This window comes from Diadema antillarum, unplaced genomic scaffold, assembly GCF_040938485.1.
Source record: "Diadema antillarum isolate AM-2024a unplaced genomic scaffold, OU_Dant_1.0 seq00000239_RagTag, whole genome shotgun sequence".
NCBI lineage: Eukaryota > Metazoa > Echinodermata > Echinoidea > Diadematoida > Diadematidae > Diadema > Diadema antillarum.
In genome coordinates, this window is record NW_027271286.1 from 195,691 (window position 1) to 212,475 (window position 16,785).

The window sequence follows — 16,785 nt, forward strand, 5'->3', positions numbered from 1 at the left end:
GAATACTTTAACTAGTACACAAGCTGTAGTACCAAAGGATTGTTTACGAGCGGACGTCGGTGGCGGTTTCCATATAATTATAACTAGTGGATTTTCCGTGCCGGTCACATGATCAAGGTCAGCTGACTCTGCAAGTGCACTTCAACCACAGTACAGTACCGAACTCTACACACACACACACAAGCCGAAGAAGCAGATCTTTATCAACAATACACTACAATACCTGTGTTACGAGAAAACGAAGAACCATGAAATCCGAAATCGCGCTCGTGTGCTTCGCAGCCTTCTTGACAATTTGTCAGGGTGCAAATAACACGACTCTTCCTTTGGTGATCTGGCATGGAATGGGTAAGTCGTTTTACTGGTTGTTATATCTAATTCTCGTTTTCATGTATAGATTCTGACGATGTTCTTAGGCAAATTTTACTACTTACTAGTGTAGTCCCATACGTTCAATATTGTGAAAGCAAAAGGAAAGAAAAGAGAGAAGAAAGAGGAGGAGGAGGAAAAGAAGAAGAAGAAGAAGAAGAAGAAGAAAACAGGTTTAGACCTAGATCTAGAGCTAAATCTAGCCTGCCCTAACAGTTAGTAGGACCCTAGGCCTAAAGTATTAAGTAACGTCAGTAATTTAATGAGTAACTTTTGCCGCAACCCGTATAGATCTAGACCCTAAACATTTACCCTCTTTTTTGTGGAATTATTTGTCTACACACATTAACAAATATGACTGATATGATATCAGTTCAGTTGATCCACCTTGCATATAACCAGAAACATTGTTAAAAAAGAGTACAAAGACTTTTTCCTAGGTGTAAGCAATTGCTTTAGAGTGGGGAATACAGTTTATTACAATGTTAGATCATCTTGTGGACTTTATTAAAAAAGAACACGTAATTTACTGCAATGTGCGATGCTGACCTTTGCGGCTTTATGTGACGTATAAACAAACAGCTAGTTGATCGAGGACACTCAGCAAGATCAAAATTGCAATTGAAAGGAGAAGAAGAAACAGAAGAAGAAAAGAAAAGGAGGGAAAGAATGCAGATGTGTAAGTTTTTCCTAATATAAAAAAGACTAGAACCCTAGTTAGTTTCTTTTGTGTCAGGATGTCAGTTAAATGATTGATTGATTGATTGCTTGATTGATTGATTGATTGATTGATTGATTGAGTAAGCGATTGATTGATTGATTGAGTGTGTGAGTGAGTGATTACTGTATTGTCCACTCTGGAAATTCTATGTACATTGGATATCACAACAAAATAAACGTTCAATACATCACAGGTACACCGCAGACATAACACAGAATATGAATGAAACTCAGTCATGTATACACAATAAACGTATGCACCATAACAACATAGTGTACATTAACCCGACATTTACAATTGTACAAAACTATGAATATGTATCACTTTCATACAATTATTAAACTCATGAATATATTCGAGTATCCCTTCCTGCATCATCATTATACACCGAACAATATATTACCTACATTGTGCATATCCCAATATATGTTATATAATTCACTCCAAAAAATGTATACATTACCATGGCAGTGCCTTATCAAAATAACACAAAGTGTGTCTTACATAACTACACCTATAAATCATTACACATTCCAAATTTAAAATAACATTACTTAAATGGTGTGGAAATAATTCACTCCACAAAATTTAGAAAAAAATGATATTACTACGGCAATACTTTCTCCAGCAAACACACACAAGGAAACGTATCTAACACATGTGCACCTCACTTTCATCATATACACCAAATTTAAATTCAATTACTTCAAATTTATGGAAATAATCACTCAATATCACCATATACCCCAAATTTCATCAAAATGAATTCAAAGATGTAGAAAACGTTTGCAATGCAAACTTTTTGATGAACCGCTGACCAACCACACACAGATTCCTATATACCCTCTTATACTCTGAGTATGCGGGAGTATAATAATGAAAATACACACAAAAAAACCTAATAATAAAACTTGAGTACTGAGTTCGAATTTTGCTTTGATTTTTGAATGTTTGTGAAACTTCATTCTAAACCCAATGAGAATGACAGCTGAGCTTGCTATTAATGTTCTTCATGTGAAATGAATCCTATTGTCACTTCAGTGTACATTTTTATGTGCAGATTCTAATTTCTCATGGCAGTAAATGTGCATTGTACAAATGCATAGCAAGCTACGCATAATTCTACCGTATCTACCCATCCAAAATTTTACCGCCAGCTATTATGTACAAACCTAGAATAGATGCACATGGTTGAATTTTGGCATGGGAGGTCGAACCTTGGTGCAGGTGCTTTTATGTAGCAAATGGTCACGAGTGCAATGGTCAAGATTTTGCACAAGGTTAATTTGGCTTGTTGAATAGAGCACATCTATCTTTAACCGAGTGCGAAATTTTGTACCATCTCACTCGAGACCATTTACTACACCATTTGTATATTATCATGCAAGAAAAATCATGACTCTCTTTTGCCAATCTGCAGGTGACAGTTGCTGCAATCCCCTTAGCATGGGGAGCATCAAAAGTCTGGTGGAGAAACAGATCCCTGGTATCTACGTCCTCTCTCTGGAGATTGGGGATAACATTGTCGATGTAAGCCAACCAGTGGGAGTAGATTCTTTAACACTCAACACATTGGTGATAACATAGTCAATGTATAAAGCCATCCAGTGGGAGTTGATTCTTTAACACTCAACACATTTGTGATAACATCGTCGATGTAAGCCAACCAATGGAAGTACAACTGTAGATTCTTTAACACTCAACACATTGGTGATAACATTGTTGATGTAAGCTAACCAGTGGGAGTTGATTCTTTAACTCTCAACACATTGGTGATAACATCGTCGATGTAAGCCAACCAGTTGGAGTAGATTCTTTAACTCTCAACATGTAGAAATCACCATTTGTCGGACCGTATCTTTTCACATTGCTGGATTCAGGGTTTGTTTACTATGGTTAAGATTTTACTATTTTCAAATAATGATAATGAAAAGTACGAAAGTGTTGCATGTATATATTATGTATCTTAATAGAATTTTTCTCATGAAAGCAGCTGTACTTCAATTTAAGGTTAAAAGTATTGGCCAATGGAGCACCACTTTGCAATGTTCCTGTCAGAATGATATATAAAAAGGAGAACTGAATAATGAAATTCTCTCAGAGTGTGACAGTGTGGTTTTGATTGAATTCCATGGAGTTTTCCCAACAGTGTACTGTTTAAGTGGAAATGTTAGCGCATTCAATGTGACATACAGTTGTACAATAAGTGCCAAAATAAAACAAATGGAGAACATTTTTGTTTGTTGTATGCAATACAATTTTATGTGTATATTATGCTTCCACTCAATTAAAAAAAAAAAAAATTGCAAAGTTAATCTTACCTGACTGAGCGCAAAAAATTGTTCTTGCGAAATTTTCCACTTTTGCAGTAATGTTGAGTTTCTTTAATGTGGAATCCTGCTTATTCATAGGACATGGCAAACGGATTCTTGATGGAAGGTTTCACTCAAGTCAAGATGGCCTGTGACATTATCGCTAAAGATCCCAAGCTGAAGAATGGATACAATGCCATTGGTTTCTCACAAGGAGGCCAGTTTCTGTAAGTCTTCATAAGAGTAGAAAGTGAGGCTTCACACTGTGAGCAACCATAGACTGTATGTGGTACAACCAAACCAACACTTACAGTTGTATAAATAACAATTGCAAACACTCAAGAAAAACACAACAGACAGCCACTATAGACATGTTGGGAGCCAATTTGAAATTGTTCATAAATTACCTGGGGCCCGTTGCATAAAACTTAACCGTTTAATTTCAATGGTAACTACCGTCAAAATTAGGCGTCACAGCCAATCAGCATCAAGGATTATAAAATTTACCGCTAATTTGAAGACTTACCGCTAGAAAGAATTCCAGCGGTAAGGGTTTTATGCAACAGGGCCCGATATGGAAATCACAATTATTCCTCCTTTTTCTGTGCACCTCCCATACGGCCATATGACGGTACTAGTTGTCTCATTTCAGAAAAGCTGTTGAAAAAGAAAGAAGGAGAAGGAGAAGAAAAAGAGATTTGGTTTTTCGCTTCCTTTACTCTAGTTAATTGGTGCTTACAAGCATGGGATGTTATGTTAGACGCACAATTTTTTGCAGAAAGAGTAGCAACTAATATGAAGTAAGGTACCAGGTGGTGCTGTCTCTGAGTCTTTGGCTGCAGTACTTGGTGAAAAATTACCCTGGAAGACAATCTACCGCCTAGTTTGGACATGTCAGGTGGCTGCTTAATGTGAGGTTTTTAATCCTGTATACAACCGGCACATACAATGATCATACAGAAGTATAACTTACTTATACATAAGTATAACTTACCAAACTTTCAAGTCTGAAATTTCCTTGAAGGTCCAGCCCAGAGCCTCTACTATTTATCTACATGTATGTATGTATGTATGTATATGTATGTATGTATGTATGTATGTATCTACAGCTGTATGTATCTATCTATCTATCTATGTATATCTCTCTATCTATCTTTCTATTTCTTTCTATCTATTTATCTATCTATCTGGAATGTTTTTATCTATCTATCATGAGATCTATTTCTTTTTTTTTCGGTTCTCTTTCCAGACGCGGTGTTGCTCAGATATGTCCTAATCCTCCCATGCATAACCTGATCTCGGCAGGTGGACAACACCAAGGTAAGAAGCCCCTTGATATCCAGCATTTAAACCAGTAATATGTGACTGTAGAAGTTTACATTTAGTATGTACACTAAAACAATCGTGAATTAAGTGCACATATGCGTCAAGCTTGCATTTGTGGTTGGATGTCTGCGGATGTGTATGAGGTGTCTTGCCCTCTTTTTGTACTGTATTCATGTCCTATGGACATGGCTGATTATTGGCTGGAAAAAAAGAAATAATTCATTGATTATAAAATTCTAAATTTATTGTATGGTTTGGGACCATTTGTCAAGATGCTTTCTCATGGGGGAAAAAAAAAAATCCAAGAATTCTTTGTTAATGAGAAGAAAAAAATTATTCTGTTGATTATAAAATTCTAAATTTATCATATGGTCTGGGACCATTTTTCAAGATGCTTTCTAATGGGAAAAAAAAACAATTGAATATTGTTTTGTTAATGAGAAGATGTTAAAGGGATGGTATAGTATTGGTGGAGACGAAGAATGTGCTTGTAACTTTTTGTGAGATGCAAAGAAAGCACTCATGAAATAGTACAGAACATACCATTCTAGAGGACTTTAAAGTTTGTTTGATGGAAGTTGGTTTTGGAATGGCTGAGATATCTAGAAACAAAATAAAACAAAGCGATCCGAAGAAGAGGTGGGTCCCACCTTTTATTAGGATTGCTTTGGTTTGGATATCTCAGCCATTTCAAAACCAATTTTCACCAATTAAACATTGAATCTCTCTTGGAATTTCATGCTCTTTCATATTTCATAAAAGGTTTTTCATTATCTCCAAAAAAATGTTAGAAACCTGAAGTTAGGTCTCAACTGAAACTATGCGATCCCTTAAACAAGCGATCTCCTGTTATGCCAGGTTCTCAAAGACTTGCGATCTGCTATGCACGCCATGATTGGCCGTTTGAGGTTAATCATGGAATGTTTATTCATGTCCATCACAATTTGTGCCACGATTGAAATTGTTGTATGAATTGTGGAGTATAAAAATATGATCTTATTAGATCTTGAGGTCAGTCATGCCAATCTCATTGATCGCATACAGTTTTAGAAACGTCTAAAACTTTTCTACGATCATTGCGATTGCTACAACTGACCTCAAGATCAGATATGATCTCCACAATTTTTTTGCAATCAACTACATGCCAATGGCCAGTTGTGTCATGCATAGTAGGTTGCACAACAGTGGGAACCCAGCATTAAACGACTGTGTTGAGTCATTTACACATTGGCATCTGGTTAACCTTCAAAGTATTCTTTCTTTGTTTCCCATCTCTCAGGCGTATATGGGTTCCCCAGATGTCCAGGTGACAGCAGTGCTCTCTGTAACTATGCCAGGGAGCTGCTTAACCTTGGTGCATACACTGAGTGAGTATTAGGAGAAAGGCCCAAATTTGTAGACTTGGCATAATTTACCATTTGAAGGCATTTACAAGGCATAATTTACCATTTGCAGTTGAAACAAAAACCCGGCATTAGTGCCTCAAAATAGTTCTACAATGTGAGTTAGATATAGAAACAACCAATCATGTAAAGAATTTGAGCCAGTATAATGGATGTTAAGTTTTGTTAAATGTACAAAATGTGAACAATAGTTATAATAAGAATATTTCCAGACTAAACCGTCAATATGGTTTAATGAGAAAAATAGTGATATCTCCCTATATTTTAGGCTCTATTGCAACAATTTCATATGGTAGGATGTTTTGTGATACAACTGACCTATACGTATGCATCTGAAGTTCATCTTTTAAATCACTGCTCCCATTAGTAAATAGGACCTTTAAGACTCTCAATTTGTAGGCTGTTTGTTGATTGTTTTATTTTTTAGATAGACAACCCATGTCAGTCCACACACAGGGTATCTTGTAGTTGGTGTAAATTCCCACAGAGGCCACATATTTGACATCCCGTACTTGAAAAAGCAGCAGTGCAGCAGTGCCTTGAGACTTCATTGAATGCTCTAGTCTCTGAATGAATCAAATGCCTGTGACTCGTATGAGTATTGTTTGCTTAGATACACATAGTAAAAGGGCGTGAAGGTTCCCATAATCTATGGCATTTGTGGCACCTTACCACCCTTACCAGTATTTTCTCAATTGAGATATGTAAATACACACAATTTTCTCTCCCTTATTAAGATACATAACTTGCCCATTTTTCCTTTTTTGTTTGCCAATTAGTCGGTTTTTTTAAGAGTTGTCAGTTCAAATGCACTCATGAATATGGCAAAATGGCTTGCCTCTGGCTTGTTCTGAATTGCAACATTTGTGCAGAGCTTTACCTTAGCTGCAGATGGAATGTTGGTACATGAGTAGAGTTCCAGTAATTAAGATGTTGATGATTCATGGGTTGGGAACACAATTACTTTTGCATTACGGTACTGATGATTTTAGAAAGCTTGTAAATAGTTGTATTGCATTTTCCACTTTCTGTCTTGCATGCCTGGACTATGATGTCAATCTGTCGCCAAAAAAGATTTGTCCAGGATCAGTAAGTATCAACACCTTTTCAACAATGTTTTTATTGGTATTTTCTTTGTGACTTGTATCGTTTGAAGTATACGTGTATAGTAATCGTTAATGTTTGTAGCACAATACTGGTGTAAACTTTTTGGTCTTTGAGAACTTCATTCATACATTGATGAAGATGATTTCGTTGGTGGGGTGACAAAACCTCGTATCTCAATATTTGGTGAAAATGAGTTTTCTTCATTATATTGAAGCTAGGAACCATTACTATGTAATTCCCAATCCTTATAAGCCCATCTGCAAAAATAAGGTCACAAATGATAAATAAAAGTTGGCTGTTTCCATTGACTTACATGTTATGGCAGCCATGTTTTTTAGCTCTCCTGAACATTTGACATTTTTGAGATACGAGGTTTTGTCACCCCACCAACGATTTGTGGAGTTCACACAGAATCTCATAACCTCCACACCTGTTAATATTTCCTGTGTATGGTTAGCTACTGAACTGGTTACTTTTGATGGAATGAGCAAAAAAAAACATCTTGGCAATAATTATGAATTTCTTGTGTTTCAATACATTTTCTTCTGTGAAATCCCTTGATGAAGCTCCATCATTACTGACCTAAGAATTCCATGGAAATAGGAATGTCATTATTACACCTTGTATAAACATTTAATTACTACTACTAACTACAAATCTATTACTGCTACTACTACTACTACTACAGGTTATATCAATACTATTACTACTACTACTTGTACTACAACATATCTACATATCTACTACTACTTGTACTACAACATATCTACATATCTACTACTACTCCTAACTACTTTTACATATATCTACACTGTACTACTACCTCCACTACTACTACTACCACTACTACTACTACTACTACTGCTACTACTACATACATTGTATCTACTATCACTACTACTACTACCACTACTATCTACTACTACAACACCTTTACCACTACACGTATCTTCTGCTACTACTACTACGCGCACGCTGTACATATCTTCTACCATATGTACTACTACAACCAATACGGGCACACTGTACATATCTTCTTCTTCTACTACTACTACTACTACTGCTACTACATGTACTACTACTACTACTACTACTACTACTACTACTACTACTACTACTACTACTACTACTACTACTACTACTACTTTTACTAAGTACTACATATCTGCTAGTACTTCTTCTACCACTACTTCAGAGACTCCAACCCAAAGTACCTTCTGATCTGGAGATTCTCCCGACTGAAACCCCAAGCAAACGGGAGACTCAAAGTTGATGTGTGCGAAGCGCGAAATTCCTAGGGTTCTAGATGCTCTCTGGTGCTATCTAAGGCTTATTTTTTCAACATACGATAGAAATATGCAAGAAATCCTTTCCAACGGGAGACAAAGAGCCAGGGCGGGAGAAATTAAATCTCAAACGGGAGAACGGGAGATTTTGCAAAAATGGGTTTTCGGCGGGAGATCTCCCGACGAAAACGGGAGAGTTGGAGTCTCTGCTACTTCACTTCTGCTACTACTGTTCCTGCAAGTGCAATCTCCTGATACTGCTTGGTTCACCACTGCTATAACTGAACTTACAGACTACATCAAAGGAAACTTCTTCTTCTTCCCTTTTGCAGCCTAGTACAGGCTGAGTACTGGCAAGATCCCTTCGCATTGGACGAGTATCGCAAAGTCAGCAAATTTCTGGCACCACTTAATCAAGAGAATGTGAGTATAGGACTCACTGAATTTTTTTCCAGTTTTGCTATTGGTGTATTCTTCAGTGAAAAGGACTCATTCTGTTTTCTGTAAAAACACTGTTATTATTAATCAGTTGTGGAGTGAAGGTTTCTTTTTGAACAGGAGAATGTAAAATTTGCATTGAACATGTACCAACAGACACCTCAGTTTCTGTATCAGCTGTTTAGCACCACCAAAAAATGACAAATATTTAAAAAGCAAAACTTAATTACCTGATATCACAAAGCAAGTGGCCACTAGAACATATAACCTTTGTTCAGTTAAAAAATACTTGAGTACACAGAACAGCCTTTATTTATATGGCATGTCAACACAGATTTATCTTAATTAGGAGCTTGTACACAATACATTGTACCGAGTATGTGTAAAGGACATTCCATGTGGAAACCTAATTGTCATCACATACAATGTACTTTTTATGTGTTTTTGTTTGTACTTTATCACTCTCAGTCCCAGAAATTCACATACAGGTGTACTGGAAAAAACTTAGATATGAACAACCACACCGAAAAATAAACCAGTTTTCCATTTACAACTTATATGGGTTGTGTAGGAAAGAATTACTGGCACCATCCATCTATTACACGTCTGTTTTGATCAATTCACAGCATTGAAAGGATGCCAACTTCATTAACAGAATTGCAGTATTCTGAGGGGGGGGGGGGGAAATACATTTTTTTTTTGGCAGAAAAATAGTATATTTTTTCTCCTGCATTGGACATGTGTAGTGATAGGATTTAGGGAAAACAATATTTTCCATGAAACCTGCAGTATTTTGACTAAAAACAACAAAAACAGACAGCAAAACAACAACAACAGAATACTAACAACAACATCAAACAGTATAAAGTGCAGCAAAAACAGTAACAGTTGGCATCTCTGCTCTTGGTCGTTTCCTTAGTTTGTGAACCAGACTTACAAGCAGAACCTGATGAAGCTGAACAAGTTTGTGATGGTCATGTTTGGCGAGGACACCATGGTTCAACCCAAGGAATCAGAGGTTGGTATCCTTCAGTGGTGGATCCAGAGGGGGCGCAAGAGGCGCATGCCACCCCCCCCCTTTAATCATTGTTAAAAACAGAAGAAATAAAGAGAAAAAACTGAAATGAAACCCGCAAGTGGCACAAGAAATATTAGTTGCGCCCCCCCCCCCCCCCCCCCCCCCCCCCTTTTACAGAATTCCTGGATCCACCCCTGATCCTTGGTACCCTTGGTACCTTTGCTACCATTGCCGGCTCATCTTTTGAGCTCAAGTACCACCAATCAGTTGAAATGTACAAAATGTGCACAAGTCAAAGCTTTTGCTGCATAGATGCTTTGTACAGTATGTCCCCAAAAAAAATTACAATCAGATTTTTGCATTGATAACACCCAAAACCAATTAAAAGCTACTTCAGGGTTTTAAGATATAACATGTTAGCTCTATTTTTTAGCAGAAAACCCCATTTTATTTGGTTAAGTAGTCACAGAGAAATGTGGATTGAGTGTGATTCTTCCAAGTTTAGCACTTGGATGCTCTTTGAACTGCTTATAGACAGAACTCGGAGGGAAGAGATTCCCGACATTCTCTACAAAATTCTTCATTTCTCTTTGACCACTGAAGCAAATCAAATGGGGTTTTCTGTAAGATGTGGGCAATGAGTTATTGTTTCATACCCTGAAATTGAAGGACTATTTGGATTGATTCACTATTTTTAAAGTTATTGTTGTGGAGGTTACAGTTGTAATTTTTTTTTGGGGGGGACATCGATATTTGGGCAACATTCTTGAGATGAATGCATTTTCTTAAGTATGTTCTTTTATATTTGTGTACCATTTGAAAAAATTATGAAAAGCCAAGTCTCAGTAGCATCTTTTTTTTTTTTATGCCTCCGCCACGAAGTGGTGCCGGAGGCATTATTTTGTTTAAATCTCTATCTATGATACACATGTATTTGATTTTGCTGCTGTTTTGCAGTTAGCCAGAAGTCTGCTTGATACTGAACATATGATCATTTCTCATATTCTGTTCATCAGTGGTTTGGCTTCTACCAGAATGGCACAACCTCCAAGCTGTACACACTACGAGAAAGCCCACTCTACATAGAGGTAAGTTCTCTAACTGCACGCCATCACTCTTATTTTTGACCTTTTTTTCTCCTTTTTTGCTTTCCTCTGTGCCTGCTGCCTCACACAATTATAAAAGATTAGAAGGCCACAATTTGATTTTTCTTAGTTCATTCAAAATAAAAGAAGAAATTTGGCAAATACTTTGCGTGTAGGCTGATAAGAACATGTGAAGGGATAACATCATCACATCTTATTTGCATATTTATTGTTTGTAATTGTGATATCATCCTGGTTTTATGAGAACAGAAATAAAAATGTGATTCCCTGAATTTTTATGCAGTGCCCAGATTTTATGAAATGGTTGTCTTCCCTTTTGTTTGATTCTATCCTTTTTTTTCAAAGTCAACAAGAAGAACAAGCTTTGGAGCTTACCTTTGTCGATGGAAAAGGTATTTAAAAATTGCAAGGCACACATTGCATGCCAATACAATAGATCATCTTTTGTATTCAGGCAATTACCCTAAATACTGGTTAGTGGTAAGGTTAAGAGTAAAAATTAGGGTTAGGATTAGGTTTAGGGCTAGGAGTTTGGGTTAGGAATAGGATTAGGTTCAGGATTAGGATTAGGGCCAGGGGAAGGGTCCAGGGTAATTGCCCTAGACCGTAATCTTTCTTCATACTTTTATTTGTGTCTTTGTTTTTGTTTTTGTTTTTTATACTCACTGTAGGACAAACTTGGCCTAAAGCAGATGGACAAGGACAAGAAGCTAGTCTTTCTCACAGCCCCTGGTGATCACCTCCAGTTTACTGACACATGGTTCATCAAAAACCTCATTCCTTACATGAAGTAATGAGGGCATTCTCTTGGATGATTGTGGGAGAAGGGGGGGGGGGGCGAGGGGTTGTCACACTTCGTCAGAACTATATGTGACCGTGCATCACAAAACGAACAAAAAGTCACACGCAGTGAATTTGGACTGAAAATAGGTGAAATGGGTCAACCTAGCCAATCTTGAGTTTTTCATACAACTTGTATTTTCTGAAAGAGCAAGTCTTCTTCTACATTATGTTAAAGTTTTGGATCATAAAACAAAGAGGAAACTGTGTTTTTAGCAGTTTTTCTCAAACACTTTATTTTAGAGCAGTGTGATTTAATAGATGTTTCTAATAGAGTCCACTTTTCATTTCCTAACAATCTTGTACACACCCTTCACTTTCAACTCTAATAACTTTTGAAAGAATAATGCTACTGCTTTGAAAGTTGGCATTATCCATGGACAAACTGTGTTGATAAAGCATGCCTAATTTAAGCTTAATCTGATAATCCCTTCATTGATATCGCTCCGGTGGTTAACAACCTGTTTTTTGTCCCTTTCATGGCACAGCTAACGTGGCTTGGACAAGATTAAGCGCTTGAATAGACTCTTTACTTCAGAGCCTCTTTTCTCAGTTCACACTTTTCTAGAGTGTGTGCTTTCTTTCCAACATTCAGATAAGTTAGGAGAGTCCATTTGAATTGAGTTATACATCAATTAAAAGCTTAGAATCTGCTCTTTTAGAATCTGCCCCTAACTAAAAATCCATGTCTGGCGACTTTTTGTTTGTTTTGTGGTGCAGGGTCACATATGGTATCACAGACAAACATGCCATGGCAAAAGGATTAGTCTTTGTTAATCCTTTGAGTGCCAGGTGACACAGAAAACTCCATAGTGCATAGTGTTGTACACACAGTCAAAAGTCCCTGGCACAAAAGAGGTTAACGAGGGTTAAAAAGGGATCACTATGCATTGCTTAGAAATACAATGTACTAGCACAATTCAGATCCCCTCAGCAATTTATTTTTTTTCTTATTATTTTTTTTTTTTGCTATTGTTTTTTTTTTCCCCCAGTTCCAGCTTTGCTTGATGTGATGCATGTTGTAGTACGTGTCAAGGCAAACTGCTTGTTGGGATGGGTAGATTCATACTGGTTGAGGTCATGCTAAACTAGAAATATGTCAGGGTAGATCATCCCCCGGCGCTAATGGTGGGAATGGCGATTCAGATTCAAGCTAACACCCTGGTGTGCATTCCTCCCAGCATTACAACACTTTTCCTCTTGTTCGGTGCATAGACATTTTATTTCAGGGAAGTGAGAAATTGGTTTGACCCGTAACATTAGTGGCACCAGATGGATCATATCAGTTAACAGTGACAAAATGAAGCACAAGAAGACAAGAAATGTGCAAGGGGAATACCATGTAATCTCTAGTTCTTTACGCAATCAACTGCATATGCAGGATCTTCAGTGTTTGTGTGGTAGATATTGATATTCTTGGCTATTTTTTTAACCCGTGATGCTACTCTTTCCTGTTTGCTATGGTGACATTTATTTGAAGATGTGCAGTGTGAGATTATTGCTTGTTGATATCTAGTCAAAGAATTGGAAATGTGCAATGAAAACCAAAGTCAGGAGATCAGTGGAAAATAGCCTCAAGTTTCAGGGAGGTTGGTATGTACATGTATGATGGAAATCTGGTGATGTATGGGTTGTTGCCAGTTAAAAGTGGATTTTATACTGGATTGGTTTTGGAGAGGTGAAGTTTCTATTCGAGTGTGTCTTTAGGTGTTTTTGAATACACTGTACAATGTGTATTAAATTTTGCTTAGAGATATCCAAAGTTTAAGAAAGAACAAAAATGGACTAATTATAATTAAGAGACCAGCAAAAGGGATTAATCGAATTGTAATGTATGCCCATTCTTCTTTAGTATGCACACACACACACACACACACACACACACACAAACACACACATACACATGTAAACTAGCAACTTGTGTAGAATGCGCAAAGGAATGTCTTGTGTTTATAATATAATGTAGATACTGCAACAAAGTTTGTATTGTACATGCAATTGAAATTGAGATTTAACATCTATGTATGGCTGTTTGTGTGTATATTATGTAACCGAAGAAAGGTAGGCTGTACATGTTGAACAGACAATAGAACAATAATGAGTGTGAAATGTTATTACTGTTTTGTGCCACATTGTTATACATGCTAGTATATTTCTATCAGATATGTCTTTTCAAAGCTACGTCACAGAGGCGTCTAGAAATGCAGCAAAGTTGCAGCGTAAAAGTGCAACTGGTTGTTCATAACTACACTGTATACCGTTTTCTCAGATGATATTTTTGTTAGATGAAAAGTAACTCCTTGCAACTTTTTAATGATGTATGTACACTGTATACAACTTTCTACCAAGTCTTTGTAATAAATGAATCAATTCAAGCATTCTGGTTGTCCATGCAGTCATGAGAGTTTATTCATGATTTCAGAACATACCACATGACCAAAAGGGCCTTCACAGGTGATTCTTTTAAATTTGGAGGGGAGGGGGGGGGGGGGCTAGAAGGCAAGGGAAGCATATGAACAAGACAGGTAAAATTGTGACACTCACTTACAAACTGGATTTGTGGACTGAAGATGCTCAATAAAATGGGCAGACATGAAGAAACACAATATTCTTCAACCACCATACAGATATTTTCTCAAAGTTCCCCGAGGCAAGAGAAATACACTGTGCATGTACATAAACAGTCAAGCCTACTATGAGGACCACTTCTTTACTGGAACTGGATTTTTATCTGTGCTCTGCATGAGGGGATGGGGGAGGGGGAGAATAATGCAAACTTTCATTGGGTTGAGTAGATCTTAGAAAATTGATGAGAAAAGGATGGAGAACTACTTGGCATGTTAGGAGTAGCTGACGGCTGACCCAAGAGGATTTCCTCTGTATCTGAGCAAAATACAGTCATGCTTGCATAAGTCGAATAATCGCCTAAGTTGAAGTTCTTTTCAAGTCATCTTCCCTTTATATTCTATTGCTTTTAACCCCTCGTAAGTCGAATTTTCTCTAAGTCGAAGCTATTTCTACAGTCCAAATAGATCAACTTTAGGCGAGGTTGACTGTACTGTACATACATAATGTACATAATAATTTCTATGATAATCTTCCCAGACACAACCAGACTGTGGAATGCTTTGCCCAAAGATACCTTCAACTGTATCACATAAGCCCAGTTTAAGCAAGTGGTGCAGGATATTCAACTCCCGCTAGATGGGAATGGGGTGTTTTTAGCTCCACTGTAGAAAATGTAGTCATTTTAACCTGCACTGTACATAAATACGTCCACACCATGCCTGCGAACAGTACGACAATACACGAAAGGTGGACTGTACTGAACAGGAAAAAGAGGAAGGATAACTGTAGTGAGCATTATTACTTTACCCGCACTACCAATCTTTCACTACTTAGTGCAGAGGTATGATACACTGTATTCTGGAAGGATAATCACCATCGAGCTGTTGCTAAAGAGGAATTTGCAACATGAAGGCCTCCATGTACACTAGGTCTGTTGCACTGCTTCACCAAAAATGAGTGCAAGGTCTAACTTGCATTTCTTCAATATTTCCAGGGAATCCAATACGTTTCATTACATTGTGTGGCAGGTTACACTTACATTACATATACAATTGATGGCATGTCAAAGACTGGGACAAAATTGTCATGTACCAGATAAAATATTAAACAAATATTTTTAAAGCATATTGGATGACTAGTGACAAAGAGCCAAGAGCATAGCATGCTGCTCATTATTTATTTTTCTGGTGCGGGCTGGAATATACATTGCCCACTTTTACTGTCTCTGGCTACTGCATACACTTATTTTCGCATACAGATATTTTTCGCAGATAACGAGGTTAAAGACATTTTTGCGCAATGTCGTTTTTGCGAATCGATGCCGACGCTAACATTAATGCTCTATTAACACAGTGCATGGAGACATTTTCGATCCAACTGTTATTTGCGAAATTTGCGAAAACTAAACACTTGTGAAAATAGCAGCTAATACAGTATATTACTCAAATTGACATTTAGGGATAGCACAAGACCAAAATGAGTCTGCAGTCCCACAAGGAATGAAGGGATCGCTAGTGACGAGGTGTGTCAGTTCACTCTTGTAACATGGGTCACAACAAAATGCTACACAGCCTCCCAAAATCCTCTAACTCCTGGTAACATTATATGCAAACTCACATGGCATAAGCATCTCTAGCAGTTGGAGTGATCCTGTTAGCTCTCAGTGCCATTTTGTTCAAACACATCTCCTACAATTCTGACATGTCTTCAATCCCACTCTACGTGAGCACAAGATGGGACTTGTTATGTACTGCAGAAGTAGAAATTTTTGCACAAAAATAAGAGTGCAGAAATATTTTTGCTTGTAAGTATGTAATAATGTTTTATTACTTTGATTTTGCAAAATTCAATTTATATAACCGAGGGGGAAAAAAAAAAATAGATATATAGATATATATTCATGCGGTAATTTTCACTTTTACAGTACAACTGTACAGTGGACCTCCATTATAACAAAGTCCTCGGGACTGGCAGATTTCTTTTGTTATATCGAAACTTCGTTATAACCAAACAAATAGACCATTAAAAAAAAACAAAAAACATAGAGATAACTATGTAGCGGCCTGAAATTTTACTTCATTGTAACCGGAATCTCATTATAACCGTGTTTGTTGTATTAAACAAGAGTGCACTGTACTCTGAAATATTCTGATCACTATCAGGGATGAAAGGAAAAAACACCCCATGGAAATGATAAATAAAATCATAAACCTGAAAATTATAGACCTGAACAACAAAATCAACTTTTATCATACTAAGGGTTTCTCATTAATTGACTTCCTCTGTAAGGA

General features: G+C 37.1%; 1 protein-coding gene across 1 annotated transcript; it reads left to right on the forward strand.

Moving 5' to 3' along the window:
- The first annotated feature begins 222 nt into the window (after positions 1–222).
- LOC139729414 (palmitoyl-protein thioesterase 1-like) lies at positions 223–11,901 on the forward strand. The gene is made up of 10 exons (XM_071640342.1): positions 223–348; positions 2,511–2,620; positions 3,502–3,629; positions 4,652–4,722; positions 6,008–6,095; positions 7,206–7,220; positions 8,857–8,947; positions 9,882–9,980; positions 10,997–11,068; positions 11,758–11,901. The coding sequence occupies exons 1-10, from the start codon at positions 249–251 to the stop codon at positions 11,878–11,880; spliced, it is 897 nt and encodes a 298-aa protein (XP_071496443.1). The 5' UTR covers positions 223–248; the 3' UTR covers positions 11,881–11,901.
- The last annotated feature ends 4,884 nt before the right edge of the window (positions 11,902–16,785 follow it).